The sequence below is a fragment of the Lampetra planeri genome, unplaced genomic scaffold (assembly GCF_965212315.1).
Source record: "Lampetra planeri unplaced genomic scaffold, kcLamPlan1.2.h2 scaffold_245, whole genome shotgun sequence".
NCBI classification, from domain to species: Eukaryota; Metazoa; Chordata; class Hyperoartia; order Petromyzontiformes; family Petromyzontidae; genus Lampetra; species Lampetra planeri.
The window spans coordinates 36,970-60,000 of record NW_027615074.1 but is presented as its reverse complement, the minus strand read 5'-3'; the positions used below and the strand labels follow the sequence as shown (position 1 = coordinate 60,000).

Sequence of the window (23,031 nt, the reverse complement as noted above, 5' to 3'; positions counted from 1 at the left end):
CTCTGTGTGGTGTCTATGAGTCTCTGTGTGGTGTCTGTGGGTCTCTGAGTGAGTCTGTGAGTCTCTGTGTGGTGTCTATGAGTCTCTGTGTGGTGTCTGTGGGTCTCTGAGCGAGTCTGTGAGTCTCTGTGTGGTGTCTATGAGTCTCTGTGTGGTGTCTGTGGGTCTCTGAGTGAGTCTCTGTGTGGTGTCTATGAGTCTCTGTGTGGTGTCTGTGGGTCTCTGAGTGAGTCTGTGAGTCTCTGTGTGGTGTCTATGAGTCTCTGTGTGGTGTCTGTGGGTCTCTGAGCGAGTCTGTGAGTCTCTGTGTGGTGTCTATGAGTCTCTGTGTGGTGTCTGTGGGTCTCTGAGTCTCTGTGTGGTGTCTATGAGTCTCTGTGTGGTGTCTGTGGGTCTCTGAGTGAGTCTCTGTGTGGTGTCTATGAGTCTCTGTGTGGTGTCTGTGGGTCTCTGAGTGAGTCTGTGAGTCTCTGTGTGGTGTCTATGAGTCTCTGTGTGGTGTCTGTGGGTCTCTGTGTGGTGTCTATGAGTCTCTGTGTGGTGTCTATGAGTCTCTGTGTGGTGTCTGTGGGTCTCTGTGTGGTGTCTATGAGTCTCTGTGTGGTGTCTATGAGTCTCTGTGTGGTGTCTATGAGTCTCTGTGTGGTGTCTGTGGGTCTCTGTGTGGTGTCTATGAGTCTCTGTGTGGTGTCTATGAGTCTCTGTGTGGTGTCTGTGGGTCTCTGTGTGGTGTCTATGAGTCTCTGTGTGGTGTCTATGAGTCTCTGTGTGGTGTCTGTGGGTCTCTGTGTGGTGTCTATGAGTCTCTGTGTGGTGTCTATGAGTCTCTGTGTGGTGTCTGTGGGTCTCTGTGTGGTGTCTATGAGTCTCTGTGTGGTGTCTATGAGTCTCTGTGTGGTGTCTATGAGTCTCTGTGTGGTGTCTATGAGTCTCTGTGTGGTGTCTATGAGTCTCTGTGTGGTGTCTATGAGTCTCTGTGTGGTGTCTGTGGGTCTCTGTGTGGTGTCTATGAGTCTCTGTGTGGTGTCTATGAGTCTCTGTGTGGTGTCTATGAGTCTCTGTGTGGTGTCTGTGGGTCTCTGTGTGGTGTCTATGAGTCTCTGTGTGGTGTCTGTGGGTCTCTGTGTGGTGTCTGTGGGTCTCTGTGTGGTGTCTATGAGTCTCTGTGTGGTGTCTGTGGGTCTCTGTGTGGTGTCTGTGGGTCTCTGTGTGGTGTCTGTGGGTCTCTGTGTGGTGTCTGTGGGTCTCTGTGTGGTGTCTGTGGGTCTCTGTGTGGTGTCTATGAGTCTCTGTGTGGTGTCTGTGGGTCTCTGTGTGGTGTCTATGAGTCTCTGTGTGGTGTCTGTGGGTCTCTGTGTGGTGTCTGTGGGTCTCTGTGTGGTGTCTGTGGGTCTCTGTGTGGTGTCTGTGGGTCTCTGTGTGGTGTCTGTGGGTCTCTGTGTGGTGTCTATGAGTCTCTGTGTGGTGTCTGTGGGTCTCTGTGTGGTGTCTATGAGTCTCTGTGTGGTGTCTGTGGGTCTCTGTGTGAGTCTATGAGTCTCTGTGTGGTGTCTATGAGTCTCTGTGTGGTGTCTATGAGTCTCTGTGTGGTGTCTGTGGGTCTCTGTGTGAGTCTGAGTCTGTAGAACTCTCCACTGCTGGCCACAGGCGTCCCCCATCCACCCCTCCCTCTCCAGCTGCCTCGTGTCCAGCAGTGACCTCTGAACTCTGTGACGTCGCCTCATTGGTGCTGCCCTCTCATCCGCTCTCCCACCGCTCTCCACCAATCTCCCACCACTCTCTCTCGCTCCCCACCACTCTCCCACCGCTCTCTCCCACCACTCTCCCACCGCTCTCCCCCACCGCTCTCCCCCACCACTCTCTCTCTCCCACCGCTCTCCACCAATCTCCCACCACTCTCTCTCGCTCCCCACCACTCTCCCACCGCTCTCCCCCACCGCTCTCCCACCACTCTCCCACCGCTCTCCCACCGCTCTCCCCCACCACTCTCTCTCTCCCACCACTCTCCCACCACTCTCTCTCTCTCCCTCCACTCGACCGGAGTGGCACCCCCCACCTCTCAAAAGCCGTTCCCTGTTTTCCTCTGTCCATTTGTTTTTGTATTTAACCAAACTAAAAACTACACTTTGTATTCTATTTAACCAAGGCCCCACTGCGCTGCTACACGGCTCTTTATCAGAAGCTCAATCAAGTGGCTCATCATCATCATCGTCGTCATCATCGTCATCATCATCGTCGTCGTCGTCATCATCATCGTCGTCATCATCATCATCGTCATCATCGTCGTCGTCATCATCATCGTCGTCATCATCATCATCATCGTCGTCGTCGTCGTCGTCATCATCATCGTCGTCGTCGTCATCATCATCGTCGTCATCATCATCATCATCGTCGTCGTCATCATCATCGTCGTCATCATCATCATCATCGTCGTCGTCGTCGTCGTCATCATCATCGTCGTCGTCGTCATCATCGTCGTCGTCGTCGTCGTCGTCATCATCATCATCGTCGTCGTCATCACGTGGACATTTATAGCAGCAGCCAAACACCCTGAACGCGCGGCGGTGACGTTGACTCTGAATGTGGAAGGGTTCCGTGTGCAGTCACCTCGCGCCGCACAGGGTCGGCTGCCACTGGGGGTGCCCCTTTGACGGCCGCATCGAACACAACCCCCACAAACCCCCCGGTACTCAACCCTCACTGCGAGACACGAGGTTCGGAATATCCACGGCGAGTTAGTGCCGAGCAGCGTTTATTATTCACGCGGCGAGGAGAAACCCGGAGCTCCCGGGAGAAAACCCCCACGTCCCTTGCGCGAGGGAGCAACGCTCGATCCCCCCCGTACAGATGGAATAAACAGATGGAGATTAAATTTCGATTTAAAGCTTTCGTGACTGCAGAGATTCATCTTCTTGGTTCTTTCGGTAAAGTCACGTAGAAGGGAAATAATAAAATAATAAAAATAAAACATAATAAAATACAATTCTCACGACGTTTCGGCCACAACGCAAGCAGCCGTCCTCAGGTGAAGAAACAGGTCTGTCCATTCAGACGCTGTCTCCCCGACAGACCTGTTCTTCACCTGAGGACGGCTGCTTGCGTTGTGGCCGAAACGTCTTGAGAATTATTAAATGTTTTATTTTTATTATTTTATTATTTCCCTTCTACGTGACTTTACCGAAAGAACCAAGAAGAAGTTGGAGATTAGTCCACACACTCTGCTTCGGTACGGATCCTCCTTGACACCCCCCCCCCCCCACGGTTAGGGCAAGGGAGTTTCACAACCCATCTGTGCGTGATCCGCCAACCCTCACTGCTGCTGCTGCTGCCTCCACAGCGCTGGGTCACAGCAGTGGTGAGGTGGCCTGGTCACCGCTCACGCCAGAACCCTCCACCACCCAGCGTCCGGGTCGAGCGAATCAAAGTTGCCCGCCTGACCTTCAGCAGTGGACACCTGGGAAACCGTACAGGACGTCTGCCAAATTGTTTTTTTTTAAAAAGCTTCGCAGTTCGTCTGATTCTTCCAGTTGACATCGTCTGATCAAAGTTTTCTAATTGTGGATTGATCAGGGATCTGCGTGGTCGCAACTTGGCACTCGGCTACCCACCCTCACCCACTCATTCACTCATTCACTCATCCACACAATCTCGAACTCGTGCACTCACCCATTTAGTCACTCACCACCCCCCGCGCTCATCCACCCACTCACCCGCCCGCCCGCTCACCCACCCACCAGCCCACTCGCTCAGCCACCCACCCACCAGCCAACTCGCTCAGCCACCCACCCACCAGCCCACTCGCTCAGCCACCCACCCACCAGCCCACTCGCTCAGCCACCCACCCACCAGCCCACTCGCTCAGCCACCCACCCACCCGCCCACTCGCTCAGCCACCCACCCACCAGCCCACTCGCTCAGCCACCCACCCACCAACCCACTCGCTCAGCCACCCACCCACCAGCCCACTCGCTCAGCCACCCACCCACCCGCCCACTCGCTCATCCCCCTAAGTTTACCCACAGACATCTGCTCACTCACTCATTCGCTCACCCACCCACCCTCTCACTTATCCTCAAGTACTCGCTCATTCGCTCACCCACCCCTCTCACTCGCCCACCTCGCCCTGTTACACAAACATACAGTACACCCGCAGTAACACCGACTCGGCCTTTTAATACGGCATCACGCGCAGTGTCACCCACCGCACGACACACAGATTGCCCATCTTGCCCGTGACAGACCGATGGGGCTATTATGCACTCGCTGCCAACAAAGCGCGTGCCACGATTGAACCGCAATTCCTTTTCCGATCTCCTTAAGCAGCATGAGCCGTCATCACGCGAACTCCGTCATCCTCGTAGCGGCAGCGGCGGCCGTCTGGAATGCCTCTTCCTTCCGATATTAGGAAGCCACTGGAGCTGTACAATTACAAATCGTCGTCTGGATTTAAAACTAATTTCTTTAAAACTGCTTCTTGCTGTTGTTGTTGTTTAGTAGTTTGTTATCCTTCCTCCGCACCTCCGATTAGCGCGGTAGGCTACGTACGTAACATCCAGCATACTCACGTGTGGACACACCCACACCGTCTCAGATACTCGCGTGGACACACACACACACTCGCACGCACGCACACACACACTCGCACGCACGCACACACACACACACACTCCCTGGCACACACACACACACTCCCTGGCACACACACACTCCCTGGCACACACACACACTCCCTGGCACGCACGCACGCACACACACACACACACACTCCCTGGCACACACACACTCCCTGGCACGCACACACACACACATACACTCCCTGGCACGCACGCACGCACACACACACTCCCTGGCACACACACACACACTCCCTGGCACACACACACACATACACTCCCTGGCACGCACACACACACTCCCTGGCACGCACGCACACACACACACACTCCCTGGCACACACACACACACTCCCTGGCACGCACACACACACACATACACTCCCTGGCACACACACACACACACTCCCTGACACACACACACACACTCCCTTGCATGCACGCACACACACACACACACTCCCTGGCACACACACACACACACTCCCTGGCACGCACGCACACACACACACACACACTCCCTGGCACACACACACACACTCCCTGGCATGCACGCACACACACACACACACTCCCTGGCACGCACACATACACTCCCTGGCACGCACGCACACACACACATACACTCCCTGGCACACACACACACACTCCCTGGCACGCACGCACACGCACACACACTCCCTGGCACGCACACGCACACACACACACTCCCTGGCACGCACAGAAGCCGCTAGCCCCGGAGGTCCGTGCCTCTGGGTGCGAGTCGGGGCCGTGTCTACGGAGCCTTGGGGAGGCCGTCAGGGCCCAGGAGGTGAGAGTCGGGGTCCGACAACACCTGGGGTCCCGGGCCCACCTAGGGGCAGCGGAGGGAGGGAGGGGGAGCGGGTGGTGTGAGTGGGTGAGTGAGCGGGTGAGCGAGTGGGTGGGTGAGTGGGTGGTGTGAGTGGGTGAGCGGGTGAGCGGGTGAGCGAGTGGGTGAGTGGGTGGTGTGAGTGGGTGAGCGGGTGAGTGGGTGAGCGAGTGGGTGAGTGGATGGTATGAGTGGGTGAGTGGGTGAGTGGGTGAGTGGGTGAGCGAGTGGGTGAGTGGGTGGTGTGAGTGGGTAGTGCGAGTGAGTGGGTGAGTGGGCAGGTGAGCAAGTGGGTGAGTGAGCGGGTGAGTGAGTGGGTGAGTGGGTGAGCGGGTGAGTGGGCGGTGTGAGTGGGTGGTGCGAGTGAGTGGGTGAGTGGGCGGTGTGAGTGGGCGGGTGAGCGAGTGAGTGGGCGGGTGAGTGAGTGGGTGAGTGGGCGGGTGTAAGAGCAAGTGGGTGGGTGAGTGGGCGGTGAGTGGGCGGGTGAGCGAGTGGGTGAGCGAGTGGGTGAGTGGGCGGTGTGAGTGGGCGGGTGAGCGAGGGGGCGGGTGTAAGAGCGAGTGTGCGACTGTGCAAGTGATGCGAGTGTGCGAGCGGGTGTGTGAGTGGGTGGTGTGTCAGCGACTGTGGGGAGCGGTGGTGCAGCGGTTAGCGCTACGCTGCGCTACGAACCCGGCGACCCGAGTTCGATTCCTGCTCACGGCCAACACCGATGACAATTATCTGAACCGGTCCTGGGCCTCCCCTAGGGAGACTCAGCCTCAAATGAGTACCTGGTGCGGTGTGTAGTAAACATCGCCACTGGGGAGACAAAGGCGGCCGGGCGTGGTGCTGGCCACCCACCCCCTCGTGCGCCGTGCCGGCCTTCATAGGTGCTGCTCGCTAACAGCACTTGCCCCAAACATCTGTTAAGGCTAAACTGGAGATCTTTTGTCTTTGTGTACCAGTGAGAAAGTGTGTGAGTGAGCGTTTGAGTGAGCGACTGAGTGAGGGAGTGAGCGAGTGAGCGATTGAGTGAGTGAGTGAGTGAATGACTGAGTGAGGGAGTAAGTGAACGGCTGAGTGAGGGAGTGAGTGAGTGAACGACTGAGTGAGGGAGTGAGTGACTGAGTGAACGACTGAGTGAGTGAGTGAGCGACTGAGTGAGTGAGCGAGTGAACGATTGAGTGATCGACTGAGTGAGGGAGCGAGCGAGTGAACGACTCAGTGATTGAGTGAACGACTGAGTGAGGGAGCGAGTGAACGATTGAGTGATCGACTGAGTGAGGGAGCGAGCGAGTGAATGACTGAGCGACTGAGTGAGGGAGCGAGTGAGCGAGTGAGTGAGCGAACGTCTGCACCTGGGTGCTGATGATGTAGTGGATGATGCCAGGGCAGGGTTCGAACTTCAGTTTTTGTTCCAGCTCAACGCTGGGCTTCACAGCCTCGACAGGGAGGCCTCGAATAAACCTACACACACACACGTACATACATGTACATACACGCACGCACACGTACATTCACAAGCACACACACACGCACGCACACGTACATACACACGTACGCACACGTACATACATGTACATACACGCACGCACACGCACACACACGTACATTCACGCACACACACGTACATTCACAAGCACACACGCGTACATTCACATGTACATACGCACACACGCGTACATACGCGTGCACACATGCACATATGCAAACGCACACACGCACACATGTACGTAATCACACACGCACACACACGGACACGCACGTACGCACACGGACACGCACGTACGCACACACAGCATCGTCGTCGTCATCATCATTGTCTATACACTGCTGGATGAAGAACAATGTGATGATGATGAGGATGTCTCTACCCTGTGTGTGTTCTCGAATCCACGTGTTCCTCAACGGCGATCTCAGTGGCTCGCAGCGTAATGCCAGACCCAGGTGCCATGGGTAGACTGCTGTGCCAGGCTAGGTGCAGTAGGAGGTCACGGGACAGACCCATCAGCTGCCATGGGTTGACTGCTGTGCCAGGCTAGGTGCAGCAGGTCACGGGACAGACCCAGGTGCCATGGGTTGACTGCAGTGGCAGGCTAGGTGCATGAGGAAGTCACGGGACAGACCCAGGTGCCTTGGGTTGACTGCGGTGCCAGGCTAGGTGCAGTAGGAGGTCACGGGACAGACCCATCAGCTGCCATGGGTTGACTGCTGTGCCAGGCTAGGTGCAGCAGGAGGTCACGGGACAGACCCAGGTGCCATGGGTTGACTGCAGTGCCAGGCTAGGTGCATGAGGAAGTCACGGGACAGACCCAGGTGCCATGGGTTGACTGCTGTGCCAGGCTAGGTGCAGGAGGAAGTCACGGGACAGACCCATCAGCTGCCATGAGTTTACTGCTGTGCCAGGCTAGGTGCAGTAGGTCACGGGACAGACCCAGGTGCCTTGGGTTGACTGCGGTGCCAGGCTAGGTGCAGTAGGAGGTCACGGGACAGACCCATCAGCTGCCATGGGTTGACTGCTGTGCCAGGCTAGGTGCAGCAGGTCACGGGACAGACCCTGCAGGTGCCATGGGTTGACTGCTGTGCCAGGCTAGGTGCAGCAGGAGGTCACGGGACAGACCCTGCAGGTGCCATGGGTTGATCGACTAAAATGACCGGCAAAACCACCACCTGCGCACTCAATAGGTGCTCGCTAACAGCACTTGTCCCAACCATCTGCGAAAACCTACACGGGGGACCTTTGTCTTTGTATGCGACTATGCGAGTGTGTGCGCGTGAGCATGACGAGCGGAGGCACAGCGGTTAGCGCGCTCCCCCACAAACAACTCCTGGGCCTCCCCTAGGTCGTCTCAGCCTTAAACGAGTACCCTGGTGCAGCGGTGTGTAAACATCGTCACCGGGGCGGAGGAGGAGTGGGGGTGGGGGGGCCTCACGTGTCTCCGTTATCGCGCTGGTGCTGGTGGTGGTCGGAGGGCGGGAAGCAGCGCTGCAGCAGGCCCAGCAAGGCCCCGACGTCTTCCTCGAGCACGAAGAGGACGGCGTTGGGGCCCGCGTCGAACGTGTACGCGGCCTGCACGCACACACAGCGGCACACAGAGCGGCACACACAGCGGCACACACAGCGGCACACACAGCGGCACACACAGCGGCACACACAGCGGCACACAGAGCGGCACACACAGCGGCACACACAGCGGCACACAGAGCGGCACACACAGCGGCACACACAGCGGCACACAGAGCGGCACACACAGCGGCACACACAGCGGCACACACAGCGGCACACACAGCGGCACACAGAGCGGCACACACAGCGGCACACACAGCGGCACACAGAGCGGCACACACAGCGGCACACACAGCGGCACACACAGCGGCACACACAGCGGCACACACAGCGGCACACACAGCGGCACACACAGCGGCACACAGAGCGGCACACACAGCGGCACACACAGCGGCACACAGAGCGGCACACACAGCGGCACACACAGCGGCACACAGAGCGGCACGCGTGTCGACTTCGGGGAGGGGGGGGGTCAAGCGAAGGCCGCAACGGCGCGTGGGGGGAGGGGGGGCAGTGTGCAGAGGTCGCAACCGGGTACCCGATACCCGGCTACCCGTACCCGGCCGGGTACGGGTAGGCCGTGAGTCTCTGGTGAGTCACCGTTTGTCACTCGTTTCCCAACGTCTTGTCTCTTCTCACGAATCAAGTTCCTAGAATCAACCCACCCGCGCCTGCAACATGGCTTCATCCCAGAGGTCGCAATCGGGTACCCGATACCCGTACCCTACCCGTACCCGGCCGGGTACGGGTAGGGTACCCGCTTGCGACCCTGGTGCGGCCGGGTACGGGTAAGGAATCAAAACCCGTTTGCGACCTCTGGCGGCGTGGCACACGCGCGTGCCCGGCCGTCTTTGTCGACCTCGAGCGGGTTTTTATTGTTTGCATGAGCGGGGAATCGAAGTCTGACGACAAGCCGGGCTTGTAGCGCAGACGCATGCAGACACGCCCAGACACACGCACAGACACGCCCACAGACACACGCGCAGACACACGCACAGACACGCCCAGACACACGCACAGACACGCCCACAGACACACGCGCAGACACACGCACAGACACGTAGACACACACACAGACACACAGACACGCGCACAGACACACAGACACATGCACAAACACACGCACAGACACGCAGACACGCGCACAGACACACAGACACACACACAGACACACCTGTACCAGACTGTAGGGGCAAGTGCTGCTAGCGAGCGCCTATGAAGGCCGGCACGGCACACGAGGGGGTGGGTGGCCAGCACCACGCCCGGTCGCCTTTGTCTCCCTAGTGGCGATGTTTACTACACACCACACGAGGTACTCATTTAAGGCTGAGTCGACCTAGGGGAGGCCCAGGACCGGTTCAGAGTCGGCCGCGAGCGGGAATCGAACCTGGGTCGCCGGGTTCGTAGCGCAGCGTAGCGCTAACCGCCGCACCACCGCTCCCCACTACACACACACAGTCGCCGACACGCTCGCACTCTCACACACACACCCACTCACTTGCACACCCGCTCGCTTGCACACTCGTACACTCGCTCACCCTCCCCCCCCCCCCAAGGTGTGCCCGGTGACCCCAGGTGTTGCCGGACCGCCGACAGCCACCGCCACCACCGCCGCGGCAGCTCACCACGGTGCGTGCGCTGGCGCGGTTGAGAGCGTGCACGAGAGCTGCGATGGCGCGCGAGGCGTCCGTGAGGTAGGCGAGCGGCGGGAACGTGTCCAGGCACGTGGCGTGGAACTGGTTGCTGTCGCGCATGCAGAGCTCGGCGAACGCCGGGAAGTCGCGAGCCGCCACCGCCGCCGACACCGCCGCCATGCGCTGCGGCACCAGCAGCTCCGCTCGCAGCTTGGGGGGGGGCGGGTGACACGGCGGGAGGGTGACACGCGGGGAGGAGACGCGAGGCGCACGGTTGGCTACGTACGGTGCGAGAGAAGTTCGGCGTGCAAGCGGGACGCGGGGGAGACGGAGGGAGACAAAGGGAGACCTGGGGGAGACCTGGGGGAGACTAAGGGAGATGTGGGGGAGACGGAGGGAGACCTGGGGGAGACACGGGGAGACAGAGGGAGACGGAGGGAGACCTGGGGGAGACGTGACGTTGATATGGACTCCCTAACCCACCTACACTCACTCACCAATTTACCCACCACTCAATCACTCAACCACTCACCCTCCCATATACTGACTCAATCACCCCAGCCTCCCACCATTCATTCACCCACTTGCTTACACTCACTCACGTACCGACTCACCCGCTCACTCACTCACGTACCTACTCACCCGCTCACTCACTCACTCACGTACCTACTCACCCGCTCACTCACTCACTCACCTGCTCACACTCACTCACGTACCTACTCACCTGCTCACACTCACTCACGTACCGACTCACCCGCTCACTCACGTACCGACTCACCCGCTGACTCACTCACGTACCGACTCACCCGCTCACTCACTCGCTCATGTACCTACTCACCCGCTCACTCACTCACTCACTCACCCGCTCACTCACTCACTCACTCACTCACGTACCTACTCACCCGCTCACTCACTCACTCACCCGCTCACTCACTCACTCACTTACATACCTACTCATCCGCTCACTCACTCACTCACTCACGTACCTACTCACCCGCTCACTCACTCACTCACCCGCTCACTCACTCACTCACTCACTTACGTACCTACTCATCCGCTCACTCACTCACTCACTCACTCACGTACCTACTCACCCGCTCACTCACGTACCTCCTCACTCGCTCACTCACATACCTACTCACCCGCTCACTCACCCACTTATTTACCTACCCACTCGCTCACCTGCTGACTCGCTCACTCACCCGCAAAAGCTCCGATGTCTGGACGCTGGTCTGCATGCCGGCCGTACTCCCCACGAGCTTTCGGTCAGCGCTCACCTGGGCGAGACAGAGCCAGGGATACACCCACTCATCAACCCACCCACTCACCAACCCACCCACTCACGCACCCACCCACTCACGCACCCACCCACTCATCAACCCACCCACTCACGCACACCCACTCGCCTACCCACCCACCCACTCACGCACCCACCCACTCACGCACCCACCCACCCACTCACGCACCCACCCACTCACGCACCCACCCACTCACCCACTCACCTACCCACCCACTCACCAACGCACCCACCCACTCACCAACCCACCAACCCACGCACCCACCTAGTCAACCACTCACCTATCCATCCAATCAATCGCCCACCCATCCACCGATTCACTCACCGACTTATCCCTCTACTCGGCGATCCGAGTGAACCGGCGATCCGAGTGAATCGGCGATCCGAGTGAACCGGCGATCCGAGTGAATCGGCGATCCGAGTGAATCGGCGATCCGAGTGAACCGGCGATCCGAGTGAATCGGCGATCCGAGTGAACCGGCGATCCGAGTGAACCGGCGATCCGAGTGAACCGGCGATCCGAGTGAACCGGCGATCCGAGTGAACCGGCGATCCGAGTGAATCGGCGATCCGAGTGAACCGGCGATCCGAGTGAACCGGCGATCCGAGTGAACCGGCGATCCGAGTGAACCGGCGATCCGAGTGAATCGGCGATCCGAGTGAACCGGCGATCCGAGTGAACCGGCGATCCGAGTGAACCGGCGATCCGAGTGAATCGGCGATCCGAGTGAATCGGCGATCCGAGTGAACCGGCGATCCGAGTGAACCGGCGATCCGAGTGAACCGGCGATCCGAGTGAACCGGCGATCCGAGTGAATCGGCGATCCGAGTGAACCGGCGATCCGAGTGAACCGGCGATCCGAGTGAACCGGCGATCCGAGTGAACCGGCGATCCGAGTGAACCGGCGATCCGAGTGAATCGGCGATCCGAGTGAACCGGCGATCCGAGTGAACCGGCGATCCGAGTGAACCGGCGATCCGAGTGAACCGGCGATCCGAGTGAATCGGCGATCCGAGTGAACCGGCGATCCGAGTGAACCGGCGATCCGAGTGAATCGGCGATCCGAGTGAACCGGCGATCCGAGTGAACCGGCGATCCGAGTGAACCGGCGATCCGAGTGAACCGGCGATCCGAGTGAACCGGCGATCCGAGTGAACCGGCGATCCGAGTGAATCGGCGATCCGAGTGAACCGGCGATCCGAGTGAACCGGCGATCCGAGTGAACCGGCGATCCGAGTGAACCGGCGATCCGAGCGTGGCGAGCGTGCCGAGCGTGCCGACTCACCACGAGCACGAGGGCCCTCAGCTGGGGCCAGTGTCCATGAGGCCGCACAGAGCGGGCCACGCTGTCGGTGCCGTCGGGCCGCGTGCCGCGCTCCCACGCCACGAAGCCGCCCAAGACGCTGCGGCACGCCGAGCCAGAGCCGAGCCGTGCGGGCCACGCTCACCTCGCTCCTCACCACCTCGCTCCTCACCACCTCGCTCCTCGCCACCTCGCTCCTCACCACCTCGCCCCTCGCCACCTCGCCCCTCGCCACCTCGCCCCTCGCCACCTCGCCCCTCGCCACCTCGCCCCTCGCCACCTCGCCCCTCGCCACCTCGCCGCTCACCACGCCCAGCAGGCGCGCCGCACAGTATGCTGGGGGCGGGGACGGGGACGGCCAGGCGAGAAGTCAAACAGGTGAATGGGTGGCTGGGTGAGTGGGTGGGTGAGTGGGTGGGTGGGTGAGTGGGTGGGTGAGTGGGTGGGTGGGTGAGGGGGTGGGTGAGTGGGTGGGTGAGTAAATGAGTGGGTGGGTGAATGAGTGGGTGGGTGAGTGAGTGAATGAGTGGGTGAGTGGGTGGGTGAATGAGTTGGTGGTGTGAGTGGGTGGGGTGGTGAATGAGTGGGTGGGTGGGTGGGTGAACGAGTGCTGAATGAGTGAATGGGTTAGGCTAAACCCAGACACTACCCCACCCACCCACTACCCCACCCACCCACTACCCACCCACCCACCCACTACCCACCCACCCACTACCCCACCCACCCACTACCCACCCACCCACTACCCCACCCACCACACTACCCACCCACCCACCACCCCACCCACCCACCCACCACCCCACCCACCACCCCACCACCCACTACCCCACCCACCCACTACCCACCCACCCACCCACTACCCCCACCCACCCACTACCCCACCCACCCCACCCACTACCCCACCCACCCACCCACTACCCCACCACACCCACTACCCCACCCACCCACTACCCACCCACCCACTACCCACCCCACCCACCCACTACCCCACCCACCCACCCACTACCCCACCCACCCACCCACTACCCCACCCACCCACTACCCCACCCACTCATCCACTACCCCACCCACCCACTACCCCACCCACCCACCCACTACCCCCACCCACTACCCCACCCACTCACCCACTACCCCACCCACCCACTACCCCACCCACCCACCCACTACCCCACCCACCCACTACCCCACCCACACACTACCCCACCCCACCCACTACCCCACCCACCCACCCCACTACCCCACCCACCCACTACCCCCACCCACCCACTACCCCACCCACCCACTACCCCCACCCACCCAGGCAGGCGTATCCGGACGCGGACGACGCGAGTCCCGCGGCCGTCGGGAAGTTGTTGATGGAGCAGACGTGCAGGTGATGGTGCGGAGGGGGAGGGCGCCCATCACCGCCACCACCACCACCACCGCCGCCGCCGTTGCCCTTGTCGTTGTTGTTGTCGTTGTTGTCGTTGTTGTTGTCGTTGTTGTTGTTGTCGTCCTCATCACTCTCCGCGTCCACCTCCTCGTGCCGCCGCTTCCCGGCGAGGCGACGAACTGCGGAGCCGTCGTCGCACGGAGGAACCGACCAATGGGAGCGAGGGCCAACGCGGCGCCTGGCAACGCGCGCCATGGCAACGCCGCCCGGCAACGCCGTCCCGGCAACGCCACCCCGGCAACCGAGCACTCCGATTGCCGGTGAACGGTCACGATGTCATGGCAACCAACACCAGTGGCAGCTATCTGATCCGGTCCTGGGCCTCCCTCAGGTAGACTCGGCCTCAAATGAGTACCTGGTGCGGCGTGTAGTAAACATCGCCACTGGGGAGACAAAGGCGGCCGGGCGTGGTGCTGGCCACCCACCCCCTCGTGTGCCGTGCCGGCCTTCCATAGGTGCTACTCGCTAACAGCACTTGCCCCTACAGTCTGTTGAGGCTACACGGGGGAGCTTTGTCCGTGTGTGTGTGTGTTTACGTAGGTGGGTGGGGAACAGCGGTGTGGAGGATTGCGCGCTGCGCTACGAACCCGGCGACCCTGCGTGTGTGTGTGCGTGTGTGCGTGTGTTGGTGCTGTGTGTGTGTGCGTGCGTATACGTGCGTGTGTGCATCTCACTCTCGCGCAGGCAGGCTTGCAGCCGGGGGGTGCTGTGCATCCTCCTCCTTGCCGTTGAGCCACACGCGGTTCGCGCGGGAACCCGCGGACTCGACGCCACGGTCGTCGTGCTCTTGAGCTGCAACGCTCGCACGCAGACGGAGGAGACGCACGCACGCACGCACCACACGCACGCACACACGCACACACGCACCGCACGCAGACGGAGGAGACGCACGCACGCACACACACACGCACACACACACGCACGCAGACAGAGGAGACGCACGCACGCACCACACGCACACATGCACGCACGCACACACGCACGCACACACACACGCGGGCACACACACACGCGGGCACGCACACACGCGGGCACCGCACAGTCAAGTTGTCTAACCGGGAGAAGACTCGGACGACCGGGATAGTCTCATTTGTAAGATTGTGCGAGCGGCTCGGCGAGTGGGTGGGTGGGTAAATGTGTGCGCAAGTGGGCGAGTATGTAAATGAGTGGGTGAGTGGGTGTGAATGTGTGGGTGGGTGAGTGTGTGAATGAGTGGGTGGGTGGGTGAATGTGTGAGTGGGCGAGTGTGTGAATGAGTGGGTGAGTGGGTGAATGTGTGAGTGGGTGAGTGGGTGAATGTGTGAGTGGGCGAGTGTGTGAATGAGTGGGTGGGGTGGGTGAATGTGTGAGTGGGTGAGTGTGTAAATGAGTGGGTGAGTGGGTGAATGTGTGGGTGGGTGAGTGTGTGAATGAGTGGGTGAGTGGGTGAATGTGTGGGTGGGTGAGTGTGTGAATGAGTGGGTGGGTGAATGTGTGAGTGGGCGAGTGTGTGAATGAGTGGGTGAGTGGGGTGAATGTGTGAGTGGGCGAGTGTGGTGAATGAGTGGGTGAATGTGTGAGTGGGGCCGAGTGTGTGAATGAGTGGGTGGGTGGGTGAATGTGTGAGTGGGCGAGTGTGTGAATGAGTGGGTGGGGTGGGTGAATGTGTGAGTGGGCGAGTGTGTGACTGAGTGGGTGAGTTGGTGAATGTGTGAGTGGGCGAGTGTGTGAATGAGTGGGTGGGTGAATGTGTGGGTGAGTGGGTGAATGTGTGAATGAGTGGGTGGGTGGGTGAATGTGTGGGTGGGTGAGTGAGTAAATGATTGAGTGAGATGACATTTCCCAGTATCAAGATGATGTTTTTTTTAACCAGGTGAGCAGTTGAACCAGGTGTGCCGCACGCATTTAGCTCCCTCTATCCGGTAAAACCGAACCTGCTTGGGCACCCTGGTTAGGCCCAGGACGGAGAGGAGGCAGGGCCAGCCCCAATGTTTTAAAAACTGTCACAGACGACCCTTCAGAGGGGGTTCACAGACACACGACACACGTACCGGACTCTTCCTCCCTCCTTCCCTCCTCCCTCCCTCCTCCCCTCCCTCCTCCTCCTCTTCCTCCCCTCCCTCCTCCTCCTCTTCCTCCTCCCTCCCTCCTCCCCTCCTCCTCCTCCCCTCCCTCTCCTGCTCACCTGGTCCTGGTGCAGCGTCACGCTCAGCGAGGAGTTGATGGGCAGGACGAGTTCCTCGTCGCGTTTGCCCCCTACAGCGGGCGACACAGCGGGAACAAATCAGCGACCACGCTGCCTCAAATCTCATCTTGTCGCCTCATGTAGATTTAGATGTATGTGTGTGTGTAGCGACGTCTTACTCAAAGGCGCTTTACAACAACCATGAAATTGTACGCAAGATGGTAGCGGTTGAGATAATAAAAAGTGGTGGGGTTGTTGTTGTTGTTATTAAAGTTGGTGGTGTAGTTGTGGTGGCAGGAGACTTGCCAGGGGTGGTTAAGGAGGCGTTGTGGTAGCGATGGTGGTAGGGGTAGTGATGGTGGTAGTGATAGGGGTAGTGATAGTGGTAGGAGTAGTGATAGGGGTAGTGATAGGGGTAGTGATAGGAGTAGTGATAGGTTAATGATAGGGGTTGGAGTAGTGATAGGGGTAGTGATAGGGGTTTGAGTAATGATAGGGGTAGTGATAGGGGTAGTGATAGGGGTTGGAGCAGTGATATGGGTAGGGGTAGTGATAGGGGTTGGAGTAATGATAGGGGTAGTGATAGGGTTCGTGAGAGGGGTAATGATAGGGTAAAGATAGGGGTTGGAGTAGTGATAGGTTAGTGATAGGGGTTGGAGTAATGATGGGGTAATGATAGGGGTTGGAGTAGTGGTAGGGGTAGTGATAGGGGTAGTGATAGGGGTAGTGATAGGGGTAGTGATAGGGTAATGATAGGGGTTTGAGTAATGATAGGGGTAGTGATAGGGGTCGTGAGAGGGGTAGTTAAATGAGTTGGGGTATCAGAATCAGAATATTTCGTTGTACTGCCGGAGGAATACGATGAGCTATAAACCTCTTTTTCACGTATGTCCAGTAGAGTCACGGTGTCAGAACGCTACAACAAACACAATACAACAACAAAGGATAGGAAAAGTATACAAATAACCTCAAATGATACATGCAAATGAAACTAAACTTTATTTTTGATCTGACCAGGTAAAGCTCACTGAGCATTTCGCTTCTTTTCCAGAAACGACCTGGTCACAAATCGAAGCTCAACCAAGTGGAACTCTAAAGCAGCCAAACACTCTAAACGTGTCGCGATGTCGATTCTAAATGTGGAGGGAAAAAACCGGCGGACTTGGGAGGAAAAATCCACGCGACCATGGGAAGAGAGAGAGAGAGAGAAAAACGCAGACTCCAAATATACAGCAGCAGGCGTCACGGTCGGGACCAAGCCTACGACCTCCTGCATACCGGGCGAGGTTGTTAACATCTTCGCCACTGCTGAAAGAGTGACGTGGGGCATTGGTCTGCCAGTAGGGGGTGATGATTACTACTCTGTGTGTGTAGGTGTGTGTGTAGGTGCGTGTGTGTGTGTAGGTGTGTGTGTGTGTGTAGGTGTGTGTGTAGGTGTGTGTGTGTGTGTAGGTGTGTGTGTGTGTGTAGGTGTGTGTGTGTAGGTGTGTGTGTGTGTAGGTGTGTGTGTGTGTGTGTAGGTGTGTGTAGGTGTGTGTGTGTGTGTAGGTGTGTGTGTGTAGGTGTGTGTGTGTAGGTGTGTGTGTGTGTGTAGGTGTGTGTGTGTGTGTGTGTAGGTGTGTGTGTGTGTGTAGGTGTGTGTGTGTGTGTAGGTGTGTGTGTGTGTGTAGGTGTGTGTGTGTGTGTAGGTGTGTGTGTGTGTGTAGGTGTGTGTGTGTGTGTGTAGGTGTGTGTGTGTGTAGGTGTGTGTGTGTGTAGGTGTGTGTGTGTGTAGGTGTGTGTGTGTGTGTGTGTAGGTGTGTGTGTGTGTGTAGGTGTGTGTGTGTAGGTGTGTGTGTGTGTAGGTGTGTGTGTGTGTGTAGGTGTGTGTGTGTGTGTAGGTGTGTGTGTGTGTGTGTGTAGGTGTGTGTGTGTGTGTAGGTGTGTGTGTGGTGTGTAGGTGTGTGTGTGTGGGGGAGCGGTAGTGTAGCGGTTAGCGCGCTGCGCTATGAACCTGGCGACCCGGGTTTGATTCCCGCTCACAGCCAACACCAGTGACGATTATCTGAACCGGTCCTGGGCCTCCCTCAGGTAGACTCGGCCTCAAATGAGTGCCAGGTGCGGTATGTACTAAACATCGCCACTGGGGAGACAAAGGCGGTCGGGCGTGGTTGCTGGCCACCCACCCCCTCGTGTGCCATTCCGGCCTTCATAGGTGCTACTCGCTAACAGCACTTGCCCCTACAGTCTGTTGAGGCTACACGGGAGGTCTTTGTGTGATCCAATTTGAGTGACTTGTAATTGTATTGTGCACACAGTACATAATGCACACACAGCCCACGTGACACACACACACACAGTACACAATGTACACACATCCCACGTGACACACACACGCAGTACACAATGCACACACAGCCCACGTGACACACACAGTACACAATGCACACACAGCCCACGTGACACACACACACACAGTACACGCACAGCTCACGTGACACACACACACACACAGTACACACACAGCCCACGTGACACACACAGTACACAATGCACACACAGCCCACGTGACACACACACAGTACACACACAGCCCACGTGACACACACACACACAGTACACAATGTGGCAGTACACGCACAGTACACAGTACACACACAGCCCGTGACACACAGTACACAATGCGGCAGTACACGCACAGTACACACATAGCCCACGTGACACACACACGCAGTACACACACAGCCCACGTGACACACACACAGTACACAATGCACACACACAGTACACGTGACACACACACAGCCCACGTGACACACGTGACACACAGTGCACAATGCGGCAGTACACGCACAGTACACACTACACACACAGCCCACGTGACACACACACACAGTACACAATGTGACACACACACACAGTACACAATGTGACAGTACACAATGCGGCAGTACACGCACAGTACACAGTACACAATGCGGCAGTACACGCACAGTACACAGTACACAATGCGGCAGTACACGCACAGTACAGTGCACAATGCGGCAGTACACGCACAGTACACAGTGCACAATGCGGCAGTACACGCACAGTACACAGTACACAATGCGGCAGTACACGCACAGTACACAGTGCACAATGCGGCAGTACACGCACAGTACACAGTGCACAATGCGGCAGTACACGCACAGTACACAGTGCACAATGCGGCAGTACACGCACAGTACACAGTGCACAATGCGGCAGTACACGCACAGTACACAGTGCACAATGCGGCAGTACACGCACAGTACACAGTACACAATGCGGCAGTACACGCACAGTACACAGTACACAATGCGGCAGTACACGCACAGTACACAGTGCACAATGCGGCAGTACACGCACAGTACACAGTGCACAATGCGGCAGTACACGCACAGTACACAGTGCACAATGCGGCAGTACACGCACAGTACACAGTGCACAATGCGGCAGTACACGCACAGTACACAGTGCACAATGCGGCAGTACACGCACAGTACACAGTGCACAATGCGGCAGTACACGCACAGTACACAGTGCACAATGCGGCAGTACACGCACAGTACACAGTGCACAATGCGGCAGTACACGCACAGTACACAGTGCACAATGCGGCAGTACACGCACAGTACACAGTACACAATGCGGCAGTACACGCACAGTACACAGTGCACAATGCGGCAGTACACGCACAGTACACAGTGCACAATGCGGCAGTACACGCACAGTACACAGTGCACAATGCGGCAGTACACGCACAGTACACAGTGCACAATGCGGCAGTACACGCACAGTACACAGTGCACAATGCGGCAGTACACGCACAGTACACAGTGCACAATGCGGCAGTACACGCACAGTACACAGTGCACAATGCGGCAGTACACGCACAGTACACAGTACACAATGCGGCAGTACACGCACAGTACACAGTGCACAATGCGGCAGTACACGCACAGTACACAGTGCACAATGCGGCAGTACACGCACAGTACACAGTACACAATGCGGCAGTACACGCACAGTACACAGTGCACAATGCGGCAGTACACGCACAGTACACAGTACACAATGCGGCAGTACACGCACAGTACACAGTACACAATGCGGCAGTACACGCACAGTACACAGTGCACAATGCGGCAGTACACGCACAGTACACAGTACACAATGCGGCAGTACACGCACAGTACACAGTGCACAATGCGGCAGTACACGCACAGTACACAGTACACAATGCGGCAGTACACGCACAGTACACAGTGCACAATGCGGCAGTACACGCACAGTACACAGTGCACAATGCGGCAGTACACGCACAGTACACAGTGCACAATGCGGCAGTACACGCACAGTACACAGTGCACAATGCGGCAGTACACGCACAGTACATAGTGCACAATGCGGCAGTACACGCACAGTACACAGTGCACAATGCGGCAGTACACGCACAGTACACAGTGCACAATGCGGCAGTACACGCACAGTACACAGTGCACAATGCGGCAGTACACGCACAGTACACAGTGCACAATGCGGCAGTACACGCACAGTATTTGACGACGGCGATGTTGACGGGCGCGGTGCACGTGACGGTCCGCACGGCCGAGGAGGCCTCCTGCTGCCCGGCCGGAGAGCTCATGGCGGGGAGTTCAGAGGTCACGGCGGGGAGTTCAGAGGTCACGGAGAGAGCCCTGGGAGGGTGGGGAGAGGGGAGGAGAGGGGGTGGGGAGAGGGGGACACCGGGGGGGGAGAGGGGGGGGGGACACCGGGGGGGGGGAGAGGGGGGGGGGACACCGGGGGGGGGGAGAGGGGATGGGGAGAGGTGGACACCGGGGGTGGGGGGAGGGGGGGAGAAGGGGGGGAGAGGGGGACACCGGGGAGGGGGGGAGAGGGGGGGGGAGAGGGGGGGGGGAGAGGTGGACACCGGGGGTGGGGGGAGGGGGGGAGAAGGGGGGAGAGGGGGACACCGGGGGAGGGGGGAGAGGGGGGGGGGGAGAGGGGGGGGGAGAGGGGGGGGGGCACCGGGGGGGGGGGGGGGAGAGGGGGACACCGGGGGTGGGGGGAAGGGGAGAAGGGGGGGAGAGGGGGACACCGGGGGGGGGAGAGGGGGGGGGACACCGGGGGGGGGGGGGGGAGAGGGGGACACCGGGGGGGGGGGGGAGAGGGGGGGGAGGGGGACACGGAGGAGACGGAATCAGAACGTTGTATCTGTACTGGAGGAATCCGATGAGCTATAAAGCACTTTTCCTCGCAGGGAGACAGGGAGACTGACATGCGGAGAGAGGCGGGCAGCAGGGAGAGAAAGGCGAGGAATCGCAGATAGACGCGGCGAGTACAAGAGAGTACACACCAAGTGTAAACACAGCGACACAGCGAGACAGGGAACCACTCACAGCGAGACAACTCCACAGGGAAGTCACTCAGACACGTGGAGACGCCGAGATAGGGAGACTTGAAGTGATGCACTGGGAGACGGAGACAGAGAGATACTGACGTGAGACAGAGTTAGACACGAGAGCACTGACAGTGAGACACAGACAGACAGAGAGAGACAGAGACACAGCGTGAGACAGTGAGACACAGACAGAGAGAGACACACACTGAGACAGTGAGAGACACAGATAGAGAGAAACAGACTGGGACAGTGAGAGACACAGACAGTGAGACACAGACTGAGTGAGACAGATAGACAGACACACACTGAGACAGACAGAGAGACACAGACTGAGACAGACAGAGAGAAACACACACTGCGAGACAGAGAGAGAGAGACTGAGACACAGAGAGAGACACAGACAGTGAGACACAGACACACACTGAGTGAGAGACAGACACACTGAGACACACAGACAGTGAGACACACAGTGAGACAGAGAGAGACACACAGACAGTGAGACACAGACAGAGACACAGACAGTGAGACACAGACCGTGAGACACAGACAGTGAGACACACACTGAGACAGTGAGACACAGTGAGACAGACAGACACACTGAGACAGAGACACAGACAGAGAGAGACACACACTGAGACCCACGTGTTGTCCACTGCGCGCGCGCCGTCCCCCAACTGTCAAACTTCGCCCCGCGCGTCATCTCGCCACCGGGCGCTCGGCCAATCGGCGCACGCCGCCCACGTCTCGCGCCAACCGCCTGAGCCAATCGCCGACGCCCGACCGAATCGAGGTTGGATCCGCCCACTTTACGAACACGCCCCCCTCCCGCTCGCGCGAGGCGTGACGTCACTGCTCAAATAGACACACCAAAGGTAAAGATCCCCCGTGTAGCCTTGGCACGCAGTTGGGGCAAGTGCTGTTTAGCGAGCAGCACCACCCATGATCAGAAACATTATTGACACTTCAGGGGGGAATCCGATGATCTATAAAGGTAAAATAATCACCCAAGCACATACAAATACAACACGAAACCATCCCCCATCCTACCAGGCAAAGCTCACCGAGGTATTATGAAGGCCGGCACGGCACACTAGGGGGTGGATATGGTCAGCACCACGCCCGACCGCCTTTGTCTCCCCCAGTGGCGATGTTCACATAATGGTCACCGGTGGTGTTGGTGGTGGCCGTGAGCGGGAATCGAACTCGGGTCGCCGGGTTCGTAGCGCAGCGCGCTAACCGCTGCACCACCGCTCCCCCCAAATACAGTACGTACGCGTACAGTAAAAC

At 58.5% G+C, this 23,031-nt stretch overlaps 1 protein-coding gene across 1 annotated transcript; it reads right to left on the bottom strand.

Annotated features, from left to right (window-relative positions):
* Window positions 1-4,153: 4,153 nt before the first annotated feature.
* MVD (mevalonate diphosphate decarboxylase) lies at window positions 4,154-22,380 on the bottom strand. The gene is given in 14 exon segments (XM_078623420.1): window positions 4,154-5,466; window positions 6,804-6,912; window positions 8,379-8,515; window positions 10,138-10,356; window positions 11,349-11,423; window positions 12,730-12,887; window positions 13,033-13,083; window positions 14,044-14,298; window positions 14,854-14,881; window positions 14,883-14,930; window positions 14,933-14,971; window positions 16,344-16,414; window positions 20,898-21,040; window positions 21,743-22,380. Coding segments are annotated over 13 exon segments (1,359 nt in total). The 5' UTR covers window positions 20,989-21,040; window positions 21,743-22,380; the 3' UTR covers window positions 4,154-5,388.
* Window positions 22,381-23,031: the final 651 nt, after the last annotated feature.